This window comes from Rissa tridactyla, chromosome 6, assembly GCF_028500815.1.
Source record: "Rissa tridactyla isolate bRisTri1 chromosome 6, bRisTri1.patW.cur.20221130, whole genome shotgun sequence".
Classification (NCBI taxonomy): Eukaryota; Metazoa; Chordata; class Aves; order Charadriiformes; family Laridae; genus Rissa; species Rissa tridactyla.
Window position 1 is genome coordinate 17,108,072 of NC_071471.1, and position 27,538 is coordinate 17,135,609.

A 27,538-nucleotide genomic window follows, 5' to 3' on the forward strand; every position below is an offset into this window, starting at 1 on the left:
CTTCGTTCCCAAACTGCTTGCTACGCTCCTCGCATTGTAGCGTCTGCTCTCTCCAGTTTGCTGATACAACTGCTTCTGGGGTTGCAGGTTAAAAATATCCTTCCAGAGAGAAGCGGTGTTGTTTTCATTTTAACCAAGATTATCCCAGTGATCTGTTTTATAGCATTTTCCACAAAGAGATGTGTCAGCACAACTGAGGGGGTAGCAAATTCCAGTTCAGAGATGGGAATGAGCAGGGACATCTTAGAGGCTTTGCTGCTATGGGACACTTCTTGTGGAAGAGCATCTTTCAGCTAATGTTGTAGCAGGTGAATAAACTGTATTAGTGTGTATTTGCTTTAACCATGGTTCTGTGCTTCCCCTATTTTGACCCAAAGAAACATTGAGTTTCCTGAGTAATGTCTTTGTTTATCAGAAGAAAATCCCCACGTTTCTTCTCAATCCTCTTCAATAAAAAATTAGGACCTAAAAGTTGCTTTTTACTGGCTGCTTTTATTTTTCTCCAAGATGAATGTACCGTAGACGTTCAGCACACAAGCTGTGTTTGTATGAAGACTTCAGTTTCGGCCTATAACAGGGCTCTTCCATAACACTAGGATGGGTGGGGAAAATGTCTGTATACTAGATCTGGTGCCGTCTGCTAAATCCCTTTAGCATGCCGTGTGATCAAGGATGGAGGAGGTTCCAGGAACTCCCCCGGCCACTCATATCCTGGGCCAAATCTTTGTGCTGATGCCCCTTGGCAAAGACGCTAATAACTAACAGGTTGTTTTGTCCAGGCAAGATTCTTTCAAGCTTTATTACCTGAAGTTTACTCATATTGTAAATGTTCATGCTAAATAGCAAAGATAACTTGTAAATAGTATGAAGTAGTTCTATATACAGCCATAGGTGACTTCAAATACTGTTAACCTGCAGCTATTCAATCTTCTTGCTAACCTCTGTCAATTATGAAGTTAATCTCCAGGATAGACTCTGATAGGATTATATTGCCAATTCTGTAACTTTTTCTTACATACACATTCCCTGGATATGTTTAGAGACAACTAGAAGTTTGGTAACATAAAGAAGGCCACTGAAAGAAGGAGGAAATTAATTGATGATCGTGGCAAGTTTATGTGCGTATGAAATCTGTCTACGGTGATATAAGAACCAAGCAAACAAAACACTGCTTTGTGGAAATGGTCTTCTAAGAAAGATGAATTAAATAATGTTATTGATATCCTTGAAATTGTTCCCTCAAATGGGTGTTTGCCTAGAAATGATTTTAGTTGAACTGAAATTGTTAAGTTGAACGGAATTCTGAAAAAGTCATCCTCGTTGCGAGTTGATGGTATCTAATTAATCCACTTTAATTTGGTTTCACATTAGTTGGGAAAGATTTTCTTAAGTGACCGCTTGTAGACATCTCCTTACCGTGGAATATTAGTGTGCTGTTTGGTACAGAAGCAGTATGTTACAGCAGGTGTAGAAGAAACACACCGAACACCTGAATCATTTGCCTTTTGGGGATTTCCCAAATCTGTCTGGATTGGACCAAAGGAGTCACCAGGGCAGCATCACAAGCACTAGGTTCCTATAATTCTTTTCATAAATGTCTTGAGTTTTGTCTTAAAGATCGTTTGGCTTCTTTTTTTGCCAGAACCTCATGGCCATGGTGATTAGCAACCTTGTAAGGATGTCTCCAGATAAGCTCTGGAAATTCAAACTGGGACTATTTACCAGAGCCCAACTATCGACCTTTGCGAGGTCACATAAGTGAACTTCTTGGATGTCACTGTGCCTGCCCAGCATTTTAATTTAAAGTGAAATGGAGAGCAGTTGGCTGTAACGTGATTTGGCAGCTGGGGGCAGTAATCCTTTCATAAATTGCAATAGCATGAATCACTAAGGTGATTCTAATTTATAGCCTAAATATATTCCTGGTCAGTTTTTCCCCTCTTTTCTTGTGCCAGTGTTGTCGCTTACCTTCCCACTGCTCTCTTCCCTCTCCCAGTTGGACTGACAGCGCGGCTGACTGCTGTCTGCAACCTGCAGACTGGCGGGAGTCAGGCCTCGTTCCAGGGGCTGGGTCCGTGCCATCCAGCACTGGAGAAATAAATACATCTGCACGTAGGTCTGTGCCTCACAGGAGATTGGTTTCAGTGTCACAAGACGCGAAGAATCTCCAGGCAGGTAAACAAGCACACAGCTTTGGATTTGAGGTTTAGTTCTTTTGCAACGATTTGAGTAATTATTCAGTAAAACTAATTAACCTCCTGCAGTTTTAGTAATTAATAGTCGAGTGTCTACTCCTGCTCCATCAGCTGGCTGTTTCATTTTCCAAGGGAAGTTTAATACAGTAATAGGTCAGAAGGCAACTGGCATTTGCCTGGTTGCAGTTGTGGCAGCCCCGTGAACGCCGGGGCTGTGTCCCAGCGCTGGGGGACGGCACTGGCTGCCCCCGGGACGGGTCACGCAGCTCCCGCAGGGACTCGGCTGCCCTTTTTTTCACTGGTGGCTGGTTTTGTACACGGAGATACTGTGTGTATGTTTGGACAGAAACCGTGATTGTGGCTGTTCCCTGTGGCGGGAGGGTATGTATGACAGGTGAGAGAGAACCCGTGATAGGAAAACGAAATTACAAGTTTCCTTGAAACTTGATTTCTGTTGTCTCCTGTCTCCACTCCCACCTCGCTGCTATTAACAGAGGGCACAGCACTGCTAGTTCTTGCCATTTCTTCACAAGCCTCGTGATTTTTGGCTCCTTCCTAAAACTACTGATCCTGAATGTTTTTGTTTTTCAATACGCTTTGAGTCCTTCAGATTTGCAACATGAGTCTGAAAGGTACAAAGAGCAGGGAGGCAAGTAAAAACGACTCTCCCTGCGCTGCTATTAAAACATCAGAGTTTTTGAGAGACTCTCATGAGTTAGGAGAGGGAAAGGAGCCAAGCTGTGTGGTTTTGCCATCTCGTGTTTGTCACTGAGGGATCGTCTGGCTCGTGCTTGCCCAAGGCCTGCAGGTGTGGCTGGGGAACCACCACAGGAGAGACGAAGAGGCTGCTTTCTGATCTGTAGAGTGAAGAATTTGTATTTGGAAGTTTATTTGGACAACTTTGTTCCAACTCAGTGGATTATCTTTCTCAAGCTAAAAAAATGCATGTTTTGCTACTGACATTGCAGGGAGAAAATCAGCAGCCAGCTCCTGAAGGCTACTGGTTTTTAGGATGATTCCCAGTAGGAAGAGCTGGCCAGCTTCAGCAGCCGCTGTCATTAGTTTTGGCAACAGGTGAAGATACAGAAGCACAGCTCCTCAAGGGGAAGTGACATGCCCCCATTCATCCACCTTCTCTACCCCTGTAGACCGGCCAGTACTGCTAGCCGAGTCAAAGGTGGTAACTGTTCTTCACGAAAACCTTTTGAAATGAAATACCCTTTTTAGAGGGCATTTCTTCATGCCCTCCGAAAGGAGAGCAGGTTGGGACCATCTGGGCCAGTGTGGAAGCGTGAGAAGTGCTGCGCCCTGCAGGATGACAGCAGCATTAAGGAAGAGGACTGGTTAAAAAAAAAATATTTGAAAATGGAAGGGCTGTGGGAAGATTAGAGTAAGAAAATGTGGGGATTGGCTGGAATTGCAGAAGTGAGTTTTAAGGCGTGGGGCCTATTGCAGAAGAGACAGGATTATTTGCTGTCTTTCTGAGGGAAGGACATTCTGGAGACCTTTTGGGGGGGCAAGCACGTACATCACGGGCTGCATCTGCCCCCCTCAGCCTGTGTGGTTGGGGCAGACTTGCCAGTATGGTCTGGGACTCTGCTGTACCACTGTACGGCTGAGCACTCTGGCATTAGTATACCGAAATTCAGGAACCCGCGTCCTTTTTCTCAGCCCAACATGAGAGAAATATTATTTTTAATACTGTATAAGGCAAAAGGAGACATTACAGAGAGGGAGAGAGGCTGGAAGGAGTCGCTGTTCTCTGCTTGGACAGATTTGTTTTGTACAGTGTTTTCTGTCTTGATTTAATGGTGAGTTGGCTCTTTCCAGCAACTAGGCAGGGGAGGAGGGACGGGAACATGTTCCCAGCCTTTGGCCAAGAGTGTCCCAGAGCGTCCCGGGTGTGACCTCTTCAATGTTTATTTTTCTTTCTCTACAACTGACCCAGATGCTGGGACTTGAGACTCGGGCCCTCCTGGCCTGCTGAACATTTGCCCCTTCTGGTACAGCATGTGATGGTCCCAGGAATCAGACTGGGAACGGTACCTGGAACTGTTTGTCTCTCCAGCAGACTGTTCTGTCCGTTTGCATTCCAGGAAATCAACACCCGCGAGAAAAATCCTGGGAGAGCACTGCCACCCAGTGGGGATGCAGGCAGGGATGCCAGTCGGGTGCACCGGTCCTCCAATGCTGTACAGCAACAGTGACAGGAAAAAGCCTTTCAGGCAGAACAGTAAACCATCCCAGAATAGAACAAAAGGGAAACTAGGTTTTGGTCTGCTTTATTGGAAAACAGCTACAATGAATGTTCAGTGGCACCAGGTTAGCGTTCATTTCTATTTGCAGCCTATGCAGTCTCTATCGTGGGTATGACAGCAAAGTTTGCAAACTGAGATGGATTTTTTTGGTCACGCAGAACAGAAAAACTAACAAAGTGTCTTCAAGCAAACAAACAAACAAACCAGTTTTTAACTTAATCTAATGTGCCAACCACTGGAAAAAACAAAACAAAACAAAACAAAACCAAAAATCCATAGCTTTGGTGGAAATGGCATTACATTTCATCAAAGCTACAAATCTTTCATTCCAAAAAAGCATCTTTTCTTTTTCACTAGTAGGTGCTTCAAATCCAACTTAATACAATAAATAACTGAACAAACTTCAGGACCAGGCTGAGCCAGTTCAAGCACATTTCTGGGCAGATATAGCTGGGAAGTAAATTTCCCGCCTACGCATCGTATTTCTTTGCCTGATTGGAGGTATTGTGTTCGCAGGAGTAAACTACAGCCGGTCCCTTTGTTTTTCTGTGGAGGGAAGGAATTAAGATAATTTAAGGATATACTGTACAGAGGAAATGCAAGGACTGAGCGTATATACAGATACTTCCCAGAGGACCCCAGTGGTGATATTTCCATCCATTGCTACCTGCAGCTAAAAAACCATCGTGTCAGGCTGTGCCACAGGGACACGGAGGTATTGGGTTTCTTTGCAGTTCTCCTCCAGTCAGACAGAAACTGCCCCAGGCACAATCCTACGGATGTGCGTGTAAGACTTCCTGAGGGTAACACTCCCGTGATGAGACACCCCCCGAGGCAGGACACACTCTTCGGTCAGCTTCTGAGTTTCAGGGTCCCAACACAGCACTGTCGCAATGACTTCGTTCTTTTCATCTCGGCCCCCGGTGATGAACAGCTTGTTGTTGCAAGGAGAAATCCCACAACTGGCTCTCTCATGGGTGAACTGAGTCACCAGGCACCACGTGTCTTCCTGGGGGCTGTAGGAGTAGAGTGCTTTCATTGCCCCACCTGGAGAGGAAATGGATATCAGTTTGCACCGGCCATTCCTGTAAGAGACTTTAACTAAACCCCCCACTTCAACAAGGCTCCATTCCTGACATTCATAAGAATGATTTATGCCCCAAGGCTAAGAAAAAACAAGGTCACAGGATATTTATTGTTTTGAAAGCCAGATCCACAGAAGGCCACTTATTGTTCATAAGGCTGTGGAATTTAAGGCCAGAACAAACTGCTGTGCAACCACAACGCAGCCATCAACAGACCTTTCTCATACCTGCTGCTTCAGCTAAGGACACAACTTCAGCAAAATACAAACTTGTTTAGAAGAGTTTAGATCATGAAGGACTAGATATGGTCAGCTGTCACTATTAGAAATGGGTGCGTGATTTCTTCACTGACTAACTTCAGTGCCCATCTGCCCATTAAACCTTCCTCTGCTTGGAACTGGCTATTTTTGAAAGCCCATTTCTCATTTAGAGGTTTGTCAGACTGAACGCATAATCTCCTTACGGGTAAGCTAAACAGAGAGTGACCTTCAGTTTCTCCATGTTTCCCAAATCTGCAGTCATTCTTAAAACTTCCTGTGCACCTTTTCCAATTTTGCAGGGTCCTTTTCTTTTGAAAAATAGTCAATACCTCAGTACCCAAGAAAAGCTACGGAAATATATTCCCTACCAACAGTAGGGACTGGGTACCAACAGATGAATGGCTCTTATTCTGAAATTTGCAGGGACTGGGTCTGTCTTAAACTGTATAGAATAGGGCTGGGGAAACAGAATCACAGAATGGCAGGGGTTGGAAGGGACCTCTGGAGATCATCTAGTCCAACTCCCTGCCAGAGCAGGGTCACCCAGAGCGGAATTACAGGAACGTGTCCAGGTGGGTTTGGAATGTCTCCAGAGATGGAGACGCCACCACCTCTCTGGGCAGCCTGTGCCAGTGCTCTGCCACCCTCAAAGGAAAGAAATTCCTCCTCATGTTTGGGTGGAACTTCCTATGTTCCAGTTTGTGCCCGTTACCTCTTGTCCAAAAGCCGTGGTCTTATTGAATGAGTTGCAACAATACCTGGGATCCTAGGATCCTACCCATTAGCAAAGTGAGCATTTATCTATTGTAGTTGTAATAAATATTGGTTTTGGCAATACTAATCCAGTACTTCTGGGATGATGAAGTCACTGAGAGGTGACTTAAACAAGTTTTATTTCCCAATTGCAGCAGACTGAAAACATACACATTGTTAGTTACAGTGATTCATTTGGCGGTCTGGGTAATTTGATGGCTTTGGATGCAGCAACCAAATGCTCTTTTATCTTTTAAAAGTCAGGTGGGGCTGATTTCTATCCAACTGAACTAGATTTGTTTCTCAAATAGGGAAACAATAGGTTTACTGGTGAAAGATGCTGAATGATTGTAACTGGAGTGTTGTGTCAAATTTTATTGGGAGTTGTATCAGCTGGCCCGTAAGTCATGCCTTCTCTTTCTGTCTCTCATCTTGTACCAAGAGGGTGATATCAGTCCCTGTGCTGAGGCGAAGCACAAGGTATTTACATGTCTACAAGGATCACGCATATATATATATGCACACACATGCACATTATAAATCTCCCCTCAGAACAGCATTTACTGTTTGGTGGCATCCTGGCTCTATGCCAGCCCTCAGCACCATACTGATTATGCTGCAAGTGAAATTTCTGTGCCAGGGCTGGTGGGGACGACTCTTCAGAGCTCCTGTTTTAGAAACAAATGTTCCTCTTTCCTTCTTTTGGTTTTTCCAGCACCATCTGGAGATGTGCGCAGGCTCCCTCCTCCCTCCACAGTTCATCTCACTACCATTAAACTCTTTTTCTTCCATCTTTGCTTCCAGTTCTGGCAATTGATGGAATTAACCCCTAGCACAATCTAGTGAAGAGGTCTGGATCTTTGGGTATCAGTGGCTCTGCTCCTATGACCTGCTCCTAGTACTCATATCCCTACATAAATCTGGTGTGCAGTGGGCTGCCCCTGGAAAGGGGACAGGGGACATGATGTAGACACCAGTCATGCCCTTGCCACTATGAACCCACCTTTGGATGGTTTTAAGTTGTCTCTGGGGTAACTCCAGCTTTCCAAGATACCTACCATGCTAACAGGGAGTTTGACTTGGTGACTCTTCACTACTGTTTGTGAATGTGCTGGATTCCCATCCCTCACTAAGCTCAATGGGAAAAGCCATCTGATCATTGGAGTTTGTGGGTAAAACTAACACACAGAAACAAGCCCTGCTGTGTCTAAACAAGATGGAACATTAACGCTTCACCTACCCACAACATAAATGTGATCACGGAAACTTGCAGCATTGATGCATTTAGCTTCTACTGGCATGGCAGCTTTCAGGCTCCACGTGTTGGTCGCAGGGTCGTAGCACTGAGTCTTGTCCGTTGCCAGCTTTCCGTTGGGTCCTCCTCCGATCACGTAGAGTTTCTTCTTGTAGCTCGCTGCTGCAAAGGAGCTTACATTGACCATGAGGGGAGCAGCCTGTGTGACCGTAAAAACTCATTAGTAACCATTTTGATTTCAAGTAGTCAGACTGATGCCTATGGGGTGGGAGCCTGATGAATTTTAAGTTAGATGGTCTTTTAAGATGATCAGTAGGGTTCAGAAGATGACTTTTCTAGGGATAAGGGAGAAGTATGTTTCAGCTTTTTCTTAATGCTGTAAACCTCTTCATAAAAATATGCTCTGTTCAAATAGTGTTATTAAAATAACATCGTCAACAATTCAAACGCTAGGAAATGTACAGAAATGCCTCAGATCTCCTTTACATACTTATGTACATTGAAAAAAACACAAGAAACTTGTTCATACTGATCTTTCTACTTGCAGTTGTGATTGTTAGATTCCTCCACATGGCTTCGTATTATCTAAAAACTAGGGTTTGTATCTACCATTATGATGCCTAATCTCATTAATTTCATGGATTAATTGGCTGCCTAATACTCTCTTCTCATTGCTTGAAGTACAGTTAGAACTGGGTTTTTTTCCATCCTGTTTACCTTGAAACCTGCACTTTCAACTTAACTGTATAACCCAGACCGTATATAATGCATAGGTTGCTATACACTTTATATATATATATTATGTATCAGAGCAGTAGTTTTCAGCCTGTGCTCTGGTTCAGGTATACTGTGTTCTTACTCACTGATTTATGAACTACTCGCTTTAAAAGCCAACTAAGAAAAGGAAAATTAGGCATTTGGTGTCTCACAGGCAGTGACTGGCAGGCAATCCTACGAGTTTTACTTTCTGAAGGATACACATTTCTACAGAAAAAAATACAGACCAGAAATACTTAAAAGAATTGTACTAGATCCCATCTTGTTCATTTTTATGGTTCGAAGTCCTAATGTTTTCTGATTAAAATGTTCCAAATGAATAAAATGTTAAGCGATATAGTATCTTACCTCTGACCAGCAGTTATGAAAGGGATCATATGCTTCCATGCTGTTGATTCTCTGCATGCCATCGAACCCTCCAATGACATACACTTTGCCACCCAACACAGCCATTTTATGCCTCCATCGCCCAATATTTAGATACTCAATTTGTATCCATTTGTTGATGGAGGCGTTGTACTTCCAGACATCATGCTTTGTTTCTTTGCCACCTGCAGTGTACATGACGCATGTAAATAGCATAGCATAGCTCGTATTTACTCCAAAACTCCAATATGTTTAAATTTAAAAATATTCTCTCACAATAGAAAATAAATCATTGGTCCTTATTAGCTTCTTCATGACCTACACTAATGGCCTGGGCCTGTTATACAAGAAGGAAATTTCTGCATTTAGTTTACTTAATAGTGAAGGAAACTGAACAATTTCTACAGCCAAATATTCAGCAGATAAATCACTGTTCCTCACTCTACCAGACCACAGTCATTTTCATTTTAATACTGAGTGAATGACCAACCACACACAGCATGGTGATATGCAGGAGATTTTTGTGCACCACCACGGCTTTGCAGAATGCTGGGAAACAACAAATAAACAAATGTGATTTAAATAAGATAGTGGACGATGCTGCTGTTGGTAGCGCCAAATCCCTCAAAGACAGGCCTGCACTGGGGAACTGCCAGTTTGTGCAGGGCAGCTCCAGTCAGCTAGCCTAATGGTTTACATCGGAAAACAAAAGACCTGACTGTGAACTCCTATCAGCGGAAGTCCTGCATGAGATGGTAGGAGTTTTACTATTCAACCTTGGGATCATGTGGCTGGGATCTCACTTTTGTACCTCACCTTGTGCCCTCTTTCTCTGCTGACTTGGATTTGCTTCTTATTTCTAGATTGAAGGTCAGAATTGGACCCTGCAAACTCATTCTAGAGCTGACTTGCAAGTGAATCTTTACTCCTGCTAACGCAGAGAGCAGTGTTTTAAACAAGCACTTTTGTTTGCGTATAATTTTGGTGTAACTGCAATAGGAATGGATCTAGTTAAGCCTGAAACCACATTTACAGACTGAGCAGTTTATTCCATCATCTGCAACCTGATTAAACATTTGCTTCACTGGTGAATATACTGAAAAGATAATTCATATTCCATTGAGAAAGTGTCTGCCCTTATTGGTATTCTGTACTGCAGCCAGATCACTGCAGACTGATGGAGCTCATCTCTGGGCCAAATAGCAGATTGAATAGGAGATAATTAGCATGCTAGAAAGAGTCGTTTGTAGTGCTTTTGTCTCAGTATTTTTCACATGTATGTGTTGAATTTTATTTGCACTCAAATAGCTGAAGTGGCTGAAGGGCCTGAATGCTGCATTCATGGTTACAATGGGGCTGAGAGGCTGCAGGTGTTCCCCTTCCCCTCCCTTGAAATTTCTCTTTTACATGAGCTTGTTCTTCCCTGCACAGGCTGAAACTCTGGTAGGAGCCTGAGCTGGACCGGGGTGGGGGGGTGTGGGGGTGTGTGTGATTTGCTGCACATCAGGGGGCAGGGAGAGATTTTTGAGAGGACTAGAGGTTTATTTTGTTTCTGTTCTTTCTCTAGACCACAGTTCTTTCGAATTTGAGGAAAAAATGTAGCGGTGAGTGATAATTCATTGTCATTTTTAGTTACACTACAAATGTAGTGTTTCAGTCCATCCAGTCAAAGCCTTTATACTGTTCAGGGAAGGGTGATCCAAAAGTAGTGATAATCTGTGCAAAGGACTTTCCTGTTGTTCAGATGCTAAAAGAGCAGGGAAGACTCCGAACAGTACCAGGACAGTGAGGGAAATGAGAACGCGGGAGGGGAGATCAAGTTAGGAAAGATACAAGTCGAGTTAGAAAAGAACCAAGTCACAGGAGCTAAAAGAAAGCAAACAAGAGTAGAAGGACACGCAGGAGGAGGCAGATGTTTAATCAGGATTGAGACACTAATAATTTGGTTCAGCTGGAAAGAAACTGCTAATGACTTTGGTCCACTCAGCCCTTTATTCGGGTGGGAACAGTGAAAAGGAGAAAGGCTGAAAGGGAATGGTGGGAGTCAAAGATATGAAATTAAGCAGAAAAGGAAGAAAGAGGAGCTGTGAGAATAGCAGCAGGAGGAAAGGCAGCTCAAGCTCACCATAGCAGGGGCGGTGTTAGCCTGGCCTGGAGGTAGCCTGCGTAAAGCATAAAAGAAAACCAGAGAAGAGATACTGGAAAAGATGTCAGGAATAGGAGGAAGGCAAAAGCCTGTGACCTTGAAAAAGAGGAAAGGCTAAGAGATTAAAGGCAAATGGAAAAGAGACCTCTCAACTCAAGGGTGTGAAGGTGTGAGGGATGTTCCCTACTTGGGATGTTTGACTTAGGGTCCCCTCTGCAGCTAACCTTTAACAGAGGGGCTGCTGCCAGCATAAAAAGAAACTCCCTGTGGTGGGCTGAAAGAAAAAACCTCATTTATTTGTAACTAGGGAAGGAATAATCTAATTCTTATCCTAGGATAAAGATTTAATAAACTTTAAATTGGAATGAGGTAATAAAAATCCGTGAATTCCCAAAAGAGAGACCGCGATGGAAGATACTTGAATAAATGGCAATGGACCACTCTTCATGCTTAAGCAAAGCATTCATGCTTTAGTCCTCCCTCCTCCTTTGCTCTCTCCTATCTTAAGTGAGGATAGAACGTGGTGGATGATTTTGCACAAAAAAGTGCCCTGCCCATGGAAGCACTGCTCTGCATCGTGGTCTGTAACATGGCAGTGATTACAAGCTTGCTGTCACTTTTCCTTTGGAAGGCAGAACGAGACCATCAAATTTGCTTTTGGCAGGCCATCAAAACCAGCTGTCACACTGGCTAGCGAGCTTGAGTTTAACCTTTTTGATTGTCAAAGTAAAAACTCTGTAACTCCAGGAGCGAACCCCTACGTGGAACTCAGCTGTACTTGTGGGGGAAGTTATATGTGCCTCCTGAATCTCTCAGGATGAGGGCCTGCAAATGGTATGTTCAGACCCATGTTGTGTGTCTGGACCATTGGGTTTCATCTGGCTTCGACAGTGAATGTTGCCGTTAGCGAGTGGGCACTTCTGGAGTCCTGTCTGATGCACTGTTGAAGTGCTCCTGAAAGTGCAGTTTTCAGGTAGAAGCCAAACAGTGGTGACAGTTCCCTGCACGTTCTTGACTGACCCTTGCAAAATGAGTCAGATTCTGGCAGATCTTTGCTTACGCATATGGAGCTGCAAATGGACTTATTACAAGAAGATGCTGGAGCAAATATTCTTCATTTTACGTTTGGTAAATTGTTCTCAGAAGCCCTTCCATGACCACTGTTGCTGAGTGCGCACACATAAAAAGCTATGCATATAGATGAATGTTGTTTGAAAAGGAACCCTTGCCAGGGCCAGGCAGTGTCCTTGCACATCCAGCACTTCTCTGCAGCCTGGTCAAAGCCAAAGCATTAGGAAGTGCTGTAGCGCTTAATTCGACTAAAGGTGCCTCAAGCATGCTTGTGATAAAAGCTGGAGATAATTGTGAGAACCCTCTGCTCCCCTCTTCCAATGTCTTGTTCCTTACCCGATATGTAGACTTCGTTTTTTAGCGTAATGCACGCAAACTCCACCCATTTTTTATTCTCATTCTCCGTCTCCTGCTCTGTGATTGGTAATTTTGCTACTTCCAGGCGGCTTCGCCTCAAAGGATCCAGGCAAGTCACTTCTGCTACAAACTTCTCATCTTTTGTACAGCCCCCTATGATCATAAACACCTCAGACTGGAACTCGTGCATCCTGGGCTTGGTTCTTTCTGTAATAATCTAAATGCAAGCAAGACAGAGTGAGTACACAGGGCACTGTAAGTTACAGAAAGGTCTGGTGACCTTTCTTCTGATTATCTGTTTTGTAAATCACAACTGGCTTACATCAGCTGAACCAATTATCAAACGCTCTCTAAGTTGAAAGCCTGGAAAGCACCCTAGAAGCATTCAGTAGAGGTTGCTGCATCCTTCTTCCCGCAGGATTTCTCCAACACTGGGCTTAGTTGCTTTTGCCTACCCGCTAGGATCCTTTCAGATCCTCTTGGGAATTCACAGGGTGGCACCAAGAGCTATGAAGGTGCGCAGTAGTGACACGGCTGGGTGCACGTGAGGCAGCTGAAGAGGACAGGTTTTATTTGGGCTGACAGGGTGAGGGCAAGGCAGGAGGGCCCTAAGGTTTGTGTATGCCCTGGGGAGCTTGGAGAGATCAAGGCTGCAGTTAGCACGATCAGAAAATAAACGCTCTCATTATCTGTCCTGAAGAGATATGTTAAAGCATCGAAGCATACTGGAGGGGTGCTTTTATTGGTTTCTTTGTTTATAAGCCTTAATTTTAAGCCAAAACCAGAAGATTTAAAGCCAGTGCCAGGCTCTGAAACGTGGTAGCTCTGATTTACTGCCTCTTGGCTCAGTTTATTCTCCAGGTCTTTGTCTCGGGAACACTGGAAAAAGTCACTTCCCGGGTAGATGTTCACCAGGACCAAAGAATGCAGGGGGTGCTTGAAAACTTCTGTTCTGCCTGGAGGAAATACTTACAAGGAAGTGGAAATGAATGCATTAGTGTTCCAAGGCACACTGGTGCTATCCTGAAGGACAGAAGGAATAACCTTCGTTATCCCCCCCAGTTTTTCATACTGGAAGAAATGCAGTGTAAAAGGTATGGGGAGCACATAAAGTTGTTCCTCTGCTTCTGCTGTATCAATTTGCAAACCCTCAAAATCTGCTGGGAGAGGTCTGCACTCCTCTGCAGCAATCTTACATCTGGTGAGGATCGGCTTGCAGTTGTTACCTTCTGCATGCCCCAGAGAAGCAGTCTGTGGACCCACAGGTTAAATTCTGTGGCAGTAGGCAACTTGCTTACAGTTTTACTTCTCTTTCTAAACTACTTTTAATATGTTTCTATAAATTGGCATAGTTTATCTATATTAAAAAATTATTATTTACACAGACTTGCGTAAATAAACCTTGTATTTTTGCTACATTTAGCAAATTATTAGGCAAATTTTTTGAAAATGTCTGTCCCAGAACTTGCCAGCTTTCAGAATCCTGTTTTTAACCCATCTGTCGCCATTGCTGGGCGTTAGCCCTGGGGAGGATAGCTGTCAGGGCTGCCTCTGATGGCTGCCCCTTTGAAGATGAGTGTAATGAGTGTTCAACCCCGAGCAACACTCCCTTATCTATCCCACATGGACCTGACAGCGCTGCTGAGCGGGGCAAGGCTTCCTGAGCAGTTCCCACCAGACTCGCCGGCATTGCCCGGGTCATTGTGTGCTGTCTTACGCAGTCACCGGCACAAAGAGCCCTTGGTCTCTGCCCTCTGCCAGTGACACATCCTCTATTAGCGATGGATCCACAACGTGCTCCTGAAGCCTCCTGCCTTCCTCTGACTCTCTGAGGAGGCACACAAGTTTCCTCACCTGCTCACATACCTTTGCTGCTGTTGTGAAATCTGACCTCCGGTTGCTCTCCCCTGTACCCCACATTTTGGGCCAGGAGGCATAACTGATGCCTAACTGTCCAAAGAGGACAGGTGATTGAAGAACTGGAGATCTACCACAGCCTACCTTGAGCAGGCAGGACAGGACTCGACTGGATGTCAGGATGAGCCTGTCTCTTTGGGTGCAGGGACCTCTGCAAATGATGAAGATAGGCAGACCTCTCCTCTGGGAAGAGACCGTCTTCTTCATGGGAGGTTGTCTCTTTCTGAAAGATTCCCCCCATAAGTAATGAATTGAGATGTTACATCTTCAGATTTGAAAGAGTCATTATAGATTGTGACTGAGTTTAGTGGGAAAATTATTCTTCCTTTCTTAGAAAGGAAGAATATTTCTTGGGCTTGAAATATTAGCTAAGAGGGTGAGGTGTCAGGAGTAACACCATTTGCCTTTTTACCAGGGAAGTCACCTGGGGTCTTTGTTTATCTGTACAAGTGTGTGTATGAAGGGTCAAGCTCAGATGTTCATATTCAGGAAGCTGTACGCTTTGTTTTAAAACAAGCTACCAAAAGTTTCTAAGCTCTCTAAATGAGGAGGATAACTGGTGAGGCCCACCTTGACTTTTTGGTAGCACCAATTAGTGAAACTTCAGTGCAAATACCTTTTTCTACCTCATGGTACTGCTCCTTCCGATGGAGTTTTTGAGCAGAAGCATGAGACATTTAGAAAGAGCAGCAAATACCTTCCTTTTTTACTCACCTCATTGCCTGACAGATGGTACATTCTTGCTTCCTGGAGCAAAGGAAAAACATCTGGACACTGTCTAATGAGTTGATCAGCTTCAACAGTCTCTACGAAATACCAAGGGTCCAAGAGGGGCAGACGGACATTCTCCAGCACATATGGCAGGAGAGGAAACCTTTCCGACTCTTTGTAACGAACCCAGTTCATGACAGTTTCGAACACCTGTGCCTCTTCCGTGACGTAGAGGTCATCGCTCTTCAGCGTGCTGCAGAGAATGTCGGCTGGCAGCTCCAGGAACTCCTCATAGTTCAGGACCTGGGTGAAGTTCTGGATAATGTAGTTCTGCACTTGTTGTTTCAGGCTCTGCAGGGAGTGGGCATCAGCCAGCCTCAGGATGCCAACGCAGTTCTCCGGCTGGAGGGCTTCGGTGAGAAAACTGGCACAAGCATCTACCATGCGAAGGAACTGTGGACAGAAAAAGCACGTTTACGCACACAGTGGTTACGTGAATGACTGTATTGCAGATGAGCTATGGAGCTTTTTGAATTTTATTTTTGTCACAAAGGTAAAGGGGTTTCTAACATTCCCCCTACCTCCATAAGATCTCAAACCACTAGCAAACATGGAGTTACAATGCACAGATAAGGTCCCCGGGCTTCAGATGTGCTTGCCCTGCTTCATCTTGTATATCAGCTCAGATCAACTAGAAGGGAGTCTGGTTTTGGAGTCCAGCTGGTTCCACAGTCTGCATTTATGCTCCCACCATGCAAACTCTGAACGTGTCTGAGGCTGTGCCAGGGTGGCGGAAAATGAGTGCTGGGGTCTGGGAGGCTTGGGCCAAAGTGCAGCCTCCTTAGAGGGTATGGGCATGCTCTCCTGTACTGGGGGACGTGGTGGGAAGAGACTGACCATCAGACAGTCGCTGAGTTGCCTGACAGCCAGGCTAGTCCAGCAAGTGTCTGTTCTGGGGGAGGCCTTTCGATGTTTTAGTGACCTTTGTTTTCCTTGTCTTCACCATAGGTTCAAAAAAACATAGATGTGCATTTTACACACAGAGTCTGCTTAATCAAAGAACTTCCCATGTTTGCATTCAGTAGGGCATCACAACTACTCTCATTAGTTTCCTTTGCAAAAAGCACCACCTGAGGGTCCCACAGGTGCAGATCCTGGACCACAGATGTCTGTGGAGCATTGCCCATGGACTACAATGTGAGCTGGGTTGCTGGTGATTATTCAGGAATTGGGAACCAGTTTGGGATAGAACTGATAAGTTACAGTCCTTCATCCTGGGCTTTCCATCGCCTCTGTGATTTCAGATATGAATGGGGCATCAGTATTTCGTGTTGGTTTTGCCCCTGAGTAGTGCAAATACGGAAAGATGGGTCAGAACTGATGCTGTGCATTTCCGTCCATGCTTTTCGGGTCCTTTTTCCACCCAGCGTCAGCAAGCGAACCATTTTAACTCATTCTGTCCCACTGCAGAAAGTTGCACAACAGTAATTTAGGGGTAAAGAGGAAGTGAAAAATTTTTAAACACTGTTGTGTGTAGATTTGTTTCAGTAATTAGGGTAGAATCTTCCAGACCCAGCGATGTCGTGTTGACACATTTAGACTGTTTACCAGAGCTGAGCGATCGCAGACTCTGCATACAGACTACCTGGTTCCTGTTTTACATTTAGATGTGGTCAAGAGTTTAGAGAAATGCAACTGACTGATGAACAAGGGTATGCGAGGTCTCAGAATATGTTGCTGCCGTTGGGATATAAATATGTCAGCAGCATGCTGTGGCACCGCGGCAGAGCTCGGTGGCCCCTTGGTGCCTGCCACGCTCACATTGCCTGTTCTCCGGGCCAGCACAAGGCTAACACTTTGAACTCACCAGTGCATTTCCCTGAGGATCTGAAAGGACTTTGCCAACACTGGGTAGTCCTTGGACCTGAGGCAGATTAAGCATTAGCCCTTTAAAAGTTGGCAGTAACGAGACGCAAAAAAACCAAATCTGGGATTTGCCAAGGTCAGTCATCAAGTCATCCACAAGTCTGGGAAAACAGACCCCAAAACAACGTTCTCACCAGCCTACGGTCCAGCCACTGTAGAGTGCTCTAATTATTTATACATGGCTTGTTAAGAGCGATACTCACGAGATGACACCAGCGGGTTTTCTCCCAGGCGGTGCACGCTGGTCTCACAGCCACGCAGGCACCACTAATCACGCTGGGTCGCTGTGTTTGTGGCCAGACGAATGCGGAACTGTGAGGGGTGGGTGTGAGAAACAGTCCCCACCGAGGGCTTAACCAGGGAGGTCAGACCGCTTGAGAGCATATCAAGGCAGGACTTTCCCTGGCTGCTGCTCCTTGTCTCTGTGCTACGCTGTCTCCCCACCACTCCCTTCATTTAGAGACAAAACTCCCCCCAAAACTCCCCCAAACTTGCTGGGCGTGCTTCAGTCAGTCCCATGAGAGCGGGTGACTCAGGAGAGCACCCAGAAGGAAGACGCTGAGCCTCTGCTTTGTCTGCTCTGATTATTCTTGCAGAGCTCTAAATTTTCTTCTTTCCATCCTGCGAGTACCCCTCCTAATGCCACCCCAGGCATTTGAAAAGCCCTGTTCCCTGGGAACAGTTACTTCAATAACTGAGTCCTTCTCCTAGTACCGCTTTGAATCCAGGTTCTCACTTGCTAGAGACATCCCGTGTGCTTACTTGGCCTCCACTTGGCCTTCTCTCGGAATAATAAAATTTATTCTCCCCATTGAAGCCCTTGCTTGTCCCAGCTTTGATTCAACTGTCCAGTGTAAGCAGTGCCAGCAGCGCTGCCTCCTGCTATAAGCCCCAGAAAAGGAAGGGAATGGTTGTTGAAAGGGCTCTTGTTCATGATCCCTCTCTGTATGCAGCACACTTCGGGGGCAGATCCTGCACGCCGCAGCTGCGGTGCCCTCGGCCACCCACTCCGCCTGTGGCTGCAGGGGGAGCACGTCCCGGCTCAGCAATAACACCTGCATCCCACAGGAGCCCCACGGGGGGAGCCGGCTGGGTGGTGAAGGGGCACAGTGACCCTTGCAGGGAGGCTCTCCGGGGAGCTGACGGCTTTCTGAGCCTGCAGACCCATCTTGGACCCGGAGCTGCCCAGAAGCCCTTTGTTAGCAAATCATGCCTTCTTGACTGTCACTGTGCGGTGGCTGTGGCATAACTAGCGCTGTCCTGTGACAGCCACCCTGGCCACTCACTGCTAAGTGGCTACAGGATGGTCTTCAGATAATTGGCAAAGGATTTTCCTTGTAGTGTCTTGTTCATGAAAAGCAGATTAACGTACAGATGAGAGGTGCTTTGGGAGTGAGTCAGGCCATCGGGCTGGTGGTGCTTCAGCTGCGCCCTGGGCACAGAGCCCTGCTCTGCTTAGAGTGAGGCAGCTCGGGGGCCTCCTCCCCTGTTCCCACTGCAGCTGGCATTGCCATGGCAGTGGTCATCACAGCCCTTCATGACAGTACTGTTCCTTTTACATCTGCTCAGGGGCTTGCTTCCCTCCCATAAACTCTTTGCTCCCACCAAAGCAGCTGACGTGGCCCCTCACCCAAGCCACGCTGAGGGAGTGGGGTAATACAGAGGTTCCTGCGGGGCAGGAGGGGGATAAACAGGTCTGAAGGTTGTTGTTGTTGAGTTACTACGGGGGAAGCAGAGCGCTCTGCCACAGCCCTGAGAAGCAGCTGAGATCTTGGCCCTCCCGAGAGATGAAAGGATGAGCTGCTCCACGGGCAGTGCGGGCGGCAGAGGCTGCTGGGCTGGATCCAGGGTGGGCACCAGCCTTGTGAGCATGGTGGCTGGGCAGCCGCCAGCCCAAGCAGAGGAGGTGGCTATTGAACTCATGTTGCAATTGTGGAAAAAATTTTGTGCGGGTCACTTCAGGGTGAGGCTTAGCTGTTCAGCAGCTCCCTGTTCCAAACCCTTCACCTGCTTCCCCCCAGGAGGGAAGCTCTGCTCAAAGCACACTGCGGCGGGGACTTCTGCTCTCTCCGAATAGCCTTCCCTCTCTCCCTGCTCTCAGTCTTGGCTCCATTTGGTCAAAACGCACTGGAAGGGCCTAAGGGAAGGCAGAATTAGGTAAAACTTCTTCAAAAATAGTTTCTAGAGAAAAGTGGAGTATCTATATTGGAATATCTAGAACTGTGCAAGTTACTTCTTTTTTGGTTCTTTGTCAAGTCCGAGAAATTGAAAAGAAGCCCTGCCAAAAATTGTTGCTAATCAGATAAAAAAGCTCCACTTGGAATTTGGTTTTCTCACATGTCATTAATTGGAAAGGAAAGAATTTCCCAAGCAAAAATGTTACAATAAATTGCAGAATTAATCTTTTCAGCTGTTGATATACTGAAATGAAACATTTGACTCTTTCAAGTGCTTCTGTTCTTCGGCATAAATAGCAGAGACAAGCTGGCAGAACGCTAGTAGTTACTAAATCTTTTTTACACAAAACACATTTTCAGCCAAAAACCTCACCCTTGTATAATGTGAGGCTTTAAGGCCTTATACATCTTGGTAGTATCCAAGACCATTGCAGTAAGACTTGGAATCACTGCTTTTAGTAGAACATTCCTGGTTTGCTAGGTTTTTGTAGTTTACTATTTCATCAATACACCAATACACTATTTTTGCTTATGACACCCTCACAATTATATCATTACTTTAACAGCGTTTGATAGTTTTTTTACAGCACCGGCCTTGGTGATCAAACTTATTCTTAAATTTAATGAAAAATAGGGAAGAGAAAGGAAAAACCGTAAGTTTATGCTTTTGATGGTTTCAGAAAAAAAATAAAAAAGAACAAGGAATGATCCTAAAGAAAAAAGGTTCAAGAGAAAATAGAGTGATCACAGAAAAGTGTCCTGAAAATGAACCAAATGTACCCTTTGAGTGCTACCAGTTTGCCCTATTGGTGTGCTGAAAATGTCAGTAAGTTACTGCACTCCAGCCGCAGGCAACATTAAAGCTAGACGACCTTTCCTGGGTTACCTGGGGGAGCACTTTGTGATAACTTTCCCTTCTCTCCCCACAGCAAGTACCAGCTCCCATCACCCCAAAGGCCACAGGTTCATTTCAGAGCAAAACCTCCCATGTAAGATTCAAGAATCTGAAGTTCATAATGAACCACGATGATTATGGAGTCAGGTGTTTCTCACCTTCCTTAATGAAAAGACTGGACACACATACACACATTGGCACTTGTCAGGTTATGCTGGTTGCAATTTGTTAGCAATTTGCAGCGTGGTACCAGAGACTGCAATTTGGTAGACCTCACAGGTGATTTACAGGGCACGTGAATACCTCATGGACCAAAGGCTGAGTAATGCTGCTCAAGTCTGACTTCCCACAAGTCCCAGGTCATGACTAAAACATCAAGAGTCCTACAAAGGAGGATGCTAACTCTGCCTCGTGAGCCTCCATCTTAAGGCAATTGAGAGGGAGAGATGAAGTTAGCTTCCTGAGAAGGCCCTGCGGAGGCCTCATAGCATCCTACCAGTATCTGAAGGGGACCTACAAGAAAGCTGGAGAGGCACTTTTTAAAAGGGCATGTAGTGATAGGACGAGGGGTAATGGTTTTAAACTGGAAGAGGGTAGATTCAGATTAGATACCAGGAAGAAATTCTTCCCTGTGAGGGTGGTGAGACACTGGAACAGCTTGCCCAGAGAACTTGTGGATGCCCCATCCCTGGAGATGCTCAAGGCCAGGCTGGACAGGGCTTTGAGCAGCCTGGTCTAGTGGGAGGTGTCCCTGCCCGTGGAAGGGGATTGGAGCTAGATGGTCTTTAAAGTCCCTTCCAACCTAAACCATTCTATGATTCTCTGGCCGGCCATACCATCCACTGCCCACTACCTCTTTTGGGCTGGAGGATGACTGGCCTCCACCGCCTAACCTGATCCTTGGGGAGCACTGACCCAGCAACACAACGCTGCTACCTGGCAGGCAGCACGCGGGACCAGCTCTTGGAGGCAGAGCCTGGCTCTTTGTCTGTTTGCACAGCACCCAGCACAGCAGCATTCCAGTACACGGCTGCAACTGACAATTTTTATCACACTGTAAGTGAAGCAAAGTGCTTCCAGAACCCACGAAATCAGACAAGTTTGCAGTGTGTTAACCAGGGTAAGACATGGTCTTGCCAGAGCAAGTCTGGATCAGTGCATCTGGATTATCTGTACCTGAAAAAGGCTGGCGGCTTCCAAGACTTTCTGTACATTTTGCTTTGTGATGAGCATCTTGCTGGTGTAGGTGTAGTCCAAGAGTATATTCATGGTTTCTGCATCAACTCCTTTAAGTATGATCTTCTCTTCATATTTCTCTCTTAAATCATTGCAGAACATGGCCCTGAAAAGAAAGACATTTATCTTTTACTGCATCCCAGCCAGGATGAGACATTCTGAAAACATTTGGTTATATAGATTTCAACACAGAATACTTGGATTGCTTCATGTTTTATGCAATTAGTCCTATAGCAAAGTAACAAGGAAATCCTTTTATTGCTTTCATGCCTCTTTACCCATGAGTTTGATAGGCATACACACGTGATGGATACCCCAGCACTGGACTCTGCGGTAGACCTGGAGGTCCATGGCAGCAAAAGGCAGCTGGGACCTTCTCTGAGCCTGGAGAGTTCCTCTGTGTCTCAGCTGATGCTGCAGAGTAGTTGTGGTATCTCACCTGCTAGCCAGACTCTTACTCTTTCTGTTTCTAGTATAGGCTCAGCTCATTAAGCCCAAACCTCCAAGACGCTGGCATTCTCCATACTTTGTTAACACTTAGCACACGTACTTTATAACCCTTGGCAAGGTCAATAACCCTGTGCTTTGGAGCTGCAGAACGCTGCTTAGACTGAACCCTGAGGGCCAGACCAGATCCACATGTCTGATAGCCTCATCTCTAAGCTTCCCAACATATCTTTGACCCCATTAATACCAGGGATGGGCCAGGAGGGAATGGCTTACGGATTTGCTTCTAATATAGAGGCTGTCTTTTCCTCTGCTAAATTTTGGAGCTTCTGGTAGGATGGTAGAGTTGGTACCTCTTGGCTAGAGAAGTACTTGAATAATCATGAATTGGAAACCAGAAAACGCAGTGTTTTCATGCACGTTGATACCACCTCTTCTTTGGTGGATAGTACTGCATTTGAAAGGCAACTGCCACACACACTTTTGGCACTAGTCAGATATTTCATGTGGGATATAAATCAGAAATTTCTCTAAGAGCTATTTAAATCCACTTTGCATTATGATAGCTGCAAGGCAAACACATGCATCTTCATCTGCATTTTCAATTCATAGTTTTAAGTATTTCTTCCAATGCTTTTGCTTTTCTTTAGAAGTTTGATCCGTCCTGTCTTGTTCACTGCATCCAGAGGGTGAGATTTCACATCATTTGGAATCTCGCTCAACAGATTAGAAGTACGTGAGTCCACTTGTAACTGCATTGGTGAAAAACATGTGCAGATCTAAAGTGTAATTAGAAGTGCTCTTTACCCTGCATACCAAACCCTTCTTTATTAGTCATGTACAATGTTGACGGGACAGCGCAACCTGGGAAGTGGCTAGAGGTACAAAGTCTTAGGCTATGCTTTTCTTGTAAAAGCAGTGCCAGAATAAAGCTGTCTGGTTGACACATCTTACTGGAACCAAGATGTTAACAGTTTTATTGCAAAGCAGTTAGGCATGGTGAATGACAAATGGACGGAAGATACCAGCTGCTCATTGCTCTAAGAGCTACCTGTTCCTTGCCTCAGCAGAGGTTTTATAGCAAGAGAGAGCTGGTATTAGTTATCTCAGTGTATAAAACTGCCTTTTTGATAAAGAGACCTAACTTTTGAGCAGGAAACTTGGGCAGAGAAGTTATTTGTCAGGAAAAAATGTTCAGCCAAAATTCTCATTTTCCCTTCATCCGTCTCAGCTCGTTAGACATTTTTGATTCACTGCTCTGCTCCACGGTCCAGTTTCTGCTGCCACTGAAATCAGAGTATTTGAAAGGCATTATGACAAAATGCTCCTTAACTTCAGCGAGCGCAAGAGCGGGCTTCTTAGCGTCTCTCCCTTTTGGCAGTGTCGAATGTTGTATGTCTGGGGCATGCTGGCAGGTGGCCATTTGAAAACAACAGCCCTCGGTACCCACTTCTCCCTGGGAATGGGGTTTCAATGCGGAGAGGGAGGTTTGTACAAAACAGACATTTCAATTGCACGGGATTGATAGGTGCGGAACGCTGCATCTGAATGAGAAATAGGCCGTTGTAGGATGCAGGTGTTGTCTGCTCTTGTTCCTTTTATCTCTTAAACTGGTGACTCCAGTCTTGTATTTAACCATCCCTGTCGGGGAGGTGAGAGCTCTCACTTCCGTCCCTCAAAGCCGGAGGGTTTGATGGAGGTCAGTTGGAGATACCCAGCATTACACCATTGCAAGGCTGCACAGAAACCAGCCTTGGGATTCTCGTGGAGGCTTTGCACAGGGATATTCTCAAAGTGCTTTCATCTATCTCTCTCCTAATGTGTGAAATTGCGTTAGAGCTGACATCCACTCCCAATGTCATAGGGTACACATTCATGATGAGCAGAGGGCTGGAGCACCTCTACTATGAGGACAGGCTGAGGGAGTTGGGGTTGTTCAGCCTGGAGAAGAGAAATCTCCAGGGAGACGTTAGAGCAGCCTTCCAGTACCTGAAGAGGGCCTACAAGAAGGATGGGGAGGGACTCTTTATTAGGGAGTGTAGTGATAGGACGAGGGGTAATGGTTTCAAACTGAAAGAGGGGAGATTTAGATTAGATATTAGGAAGAAATTCTTTCCTGTGAGTGTGGTGAGGCACTGGAACAGGTTGCCCAGAGAAGTTGTGGCTGCCCCATCCCTGGAAGTGTTCAAGGCCAGGCTGGACGGGGCTTTGAGCAGCCTGGTCTAGTGGGAGGTGTCCCTGCCCAGGGCAGGAGGTTGGAACTAAATGATCTTTAAGGTCCCCTCCAACCCAAACCATTCTGTGATTCTATGATTCTATGTAGCATGGCTGCAACCTGCAGAAATCACACATCTAAAGCACCATGCTTTCCCACCAGTACTCCTCTCTAGAAGGTGACAGCATGAATAGGACTGTACTATCCAGGAGAGCTGACTCCTGTAGTGGCCTTCCTTCTGCTCAGATGGAGTGGACCTCATTCCTACCCTGTGTGCCAACTGGAGGGAAGACCCTGAGACCACTCAAGACTGATCAGGATGAGCTTCTCTGCTGGGGATTAAAATGCTGCTTATGAAACTCTGAGTTTGCGTGTACTTACCCAGAGAGGTGTGTGATTATTTTCTCTGGGGCTTTAAATCCTTCAGATGTGGCTACTAATTTCATTGTCTGTTTCCCTGGTTCCTGTCCCTGTGTAATTGTAAACTAAGCCTTTGACCCAACATTTACTCTAAGAAATGCACATCTGAAGTGAGGAGCCCAGGGCCAAATTTAGATACCTAAAAATGGGTAAATTCAGAAAAAACAGGGAGAAATCTCAATGAAATAAATGTAGGGTTGCAGTCTGTGAGGCACTTTTTAAGCACCCACCCACACTGGAGTGCCTGTGCTTGGAATTATGAACCCGACTTCAAACAACCATGCTGGAGTTTGAGGATGCTCTGGAAAATATTGCTTCAACCTCTCCCAGTCCCATTCTCCCACTACCTTGGGCAGTACAGGCGTAAAAGAACTACTGGTCCACCTTGGTCAGCTGGTATTTCTCTTCTCTGCTTTGTTACCTTCACCCGGGTTAAGTGGAGAGTTAATGCTTTTATGTGTGTAGGTGCAAGACGTGTCTGAACTACCAGTCTATCTACTCTCAGGCAGTGCTGAAGGAAGGACTAGAAGTTGTTAACTTTGTTTAACCGTGTTGAAGTCAGCTGCTACAGATTGCATGATGGCGCCCGGCGCTCAGGAAGGGGGTTGTGCAACATGCTGTTGCAGGGCGATGAAGCCCATGACTCACAGGGTCCCTTTGCTGTGCTCCTGTGCACGGGTGTTAGAAGCCCTGTAACAGCACGGAAAGTACTCACAGGAATAGTGGGATTTAAGAATGTCTTCCTTCTTTGGGCTCATGCAGCTTATAGTGAATTACGGCAAAATGAAACAAACCGCCTTGTGAGTAGCAGAGTTAGTGAAGCTCAGTTCCCTGCAGACTTGTGTCCTCCTTTCCCTCTTCACGGCAACCTCAGCTTCCCCTTCCCAAGCCCTCCATTCTCTCTCGCTGTCCCTCTCACACATTTCACTGTCCCTCTCAGGACTCTCAGCTCTGTGCTGGCTGCTTGTGTCCGGCCGAGCAGGGGCAGCAGGAGCTTTGGCTGGCTCTGGGTGCTGCGTGTGTTGGCTGGCCAGGACGCAGCGCTGGTGACCCAGCTGAGCACCAAGGGATCCCAGTCCCGGCATTTCTCCTCTGCCAAGCTACTGATTTCCGTCAAATTTGTGGGAAGTTCAGTTTTGAGATTTCCACCCTCTGCCAAAGTTGATTGAAACTAACCCAAAGAGTCGTGACAGGAGGCACTGTCAGACAGGCAGAAGGCATGACATAATAAATCTCAACTCCGTGGGAAGCCAGGCCAAACACAAGCACCCAAGGTCGCAGACCCCACACACATGCAGTTGCCTTGGGATGAGATGACCTCCAGCCAGGTACCCCCCTTCCTTCCCAGGGGCAGGCTGCAGCTCAGGGCTCAGTGGAAAACCGGACAACAGGAGTTACCAGAAAACTGTCTTGCCTTTTTTTAACTGTTGAGGTCCCTTCCGATTGCAGCACTTTTCCTCAAGGCAGAAGAGGAATGGCTGGGTTTCAAAGTAACATTATGGTAGTTCTTATCTTAATTTGTGCATCTTCTGTCATTCCTGCACACGATGCTCCCAAGAAATATTTAGGCGTCTCTGCTTTTAGTTCTACATTTTCACATGTGTGATCTATATAGTCTATCTGTAGAAATAATAACTATCTCCATATATTCACAGACACAAACCTATTACAAGATGATAAAAGCAGAACCGTTTTTCCAGGCACTGCCAGCAAAGCTTACTAGACTCCATTAAAATTAGCTTTCTGCTCATGTCACAAGTGGTCACAGGTTCTTTTTTCTCATGTTTCCTCTGCAGCTATTCAGTCATCTGACCACTTTAGCAGTAAAAAAAAAAAAGAAAGAAAAGAAAATGCCAGCCATGCAAATGTGATTGTCTAAACGATAACGGAAAATCTGTGTTAAAACTGATAGCGAGTTCCTCTGTGCATCTAAAATTTGTTCTTGCCGGCCAGTAGTCTCAGATAGACTATCTATTGTCATACTGAAAGAATGAAAAATTCGAAAGGACTAGATGGAGGGGATGAAATGGTAAAATTGCTTTAAAGCAGATATTTCCCATTGCAATTGATTTTCGGTAACCTTAGGAAAGACGGAAAATTCCTTCTCTTTCCTCCTCAACAATTCTATGCAATACATATATTTTTACCACAGAACGGTAATGAGAAAAATGATCAAGTTCCACAAACCCACTCCTGTCTCAATAAAAATACTGCACGATCTGTGTGAGTATTCCTCTTTGCCCGAATCCCAAAGGCACAATACAAGAGGCAGCAGATACTTGGTTAAAACAAAATTTTCTCATCCACTTGTCTGACAACCATTCTCTGTTTCTTTGCATGCCTTCAGCGGACTCGCTAAGTGCTGGTATCAGAGCTCCGGCAAATCCACAACTTGGCACCTGCCTTATTTAAGTCTCCAACTTTAAAAAAAGAGCTGAAAGGTGTCAGGAATTACAGACTCACTGCAAATTGGCAGAGTTTAGCACCCAGTTTACACTCCTTGAGATCTATAGTTCAAGGCTAAGAAGCAAAGTATGTTTCTTCGTTTCGTTTCTTATGTGCCTTACCTGAAATAATTGCTTGCTGCAGCAAGGACCACTCGGTGACAGGAGAATTCCCTGCTGTCCACGCACAGGATGACATCAGTAAGGGAATTTTCAAGCCGAAGGTTCTCCAGGCCATTCTGGAGCACCAGAGAGAGTCCCGTATCATCAAACTTGACCTTTTCGCTGCTGGAGACTTCCACCAGGTCCCCCATTTTCATTGAACACTCATTGTCCAAAGAGATCTCGGGCTCCTCAGAGCTCTTCTCCAGCGTGTCCCCCATTTTCTGGCCAGCACCGTCTCATTCTGTTGGTGCTTCAATCTAAAAAGAGCTCCTAAGCTTCAGACGAGTCACACTGCAGAAGTTGGGCGGATTTCCTGTCCAGAGGTCTCTGCTTATCTCTAGCTGTCACACACACATAACAGGAAGCCTTGCACTTTCTCATCCTGTTAACACAAACAAAGGGTGGGTTTTTTCGGTGAATTTCAGGCAGTATCAACGTGTTTAGAAAGGACTTAAGATGCCT

General features: G+C 45.6%; 1 protein-coding gene across 1 annotated transcript; it reads right to left on the reverse strand.

Moving 5' to 3' along the window:
* Positions 1 to 4,451: 4,451 nt before the first annotated feature.
* KLHL6 (kelch like family member 6) lies at positions 4,452 to 27,352 on the reverse strand. The gene is made up of 7 exons (XM_054207587.1): positions 27,035 to 27,352; positions 21,326 to 21,491; positions 15,155 to 15,604; positions 12,503 to 12,740; positions 8,932 to 9,134; positions 7,792 to 8,005; positions 4,452 to 5,500 (listed from the first exon to the last, which is right to left on the reverse strand). Exons 1-7 carry the CDS (start codon positions 27,292 to 27,294, stop codon positions 5,199 to 5,201), a joined length of 1,833 nt encoding a protein of 610 aa, XP_054063562.1. The 5' UTR covers positions 27,295 to 27,352; the 3' UTR covers positions 4,452 to 5,198.
* Positions 27,353 to 27,538: the final 186 nt, after the last annotated feature.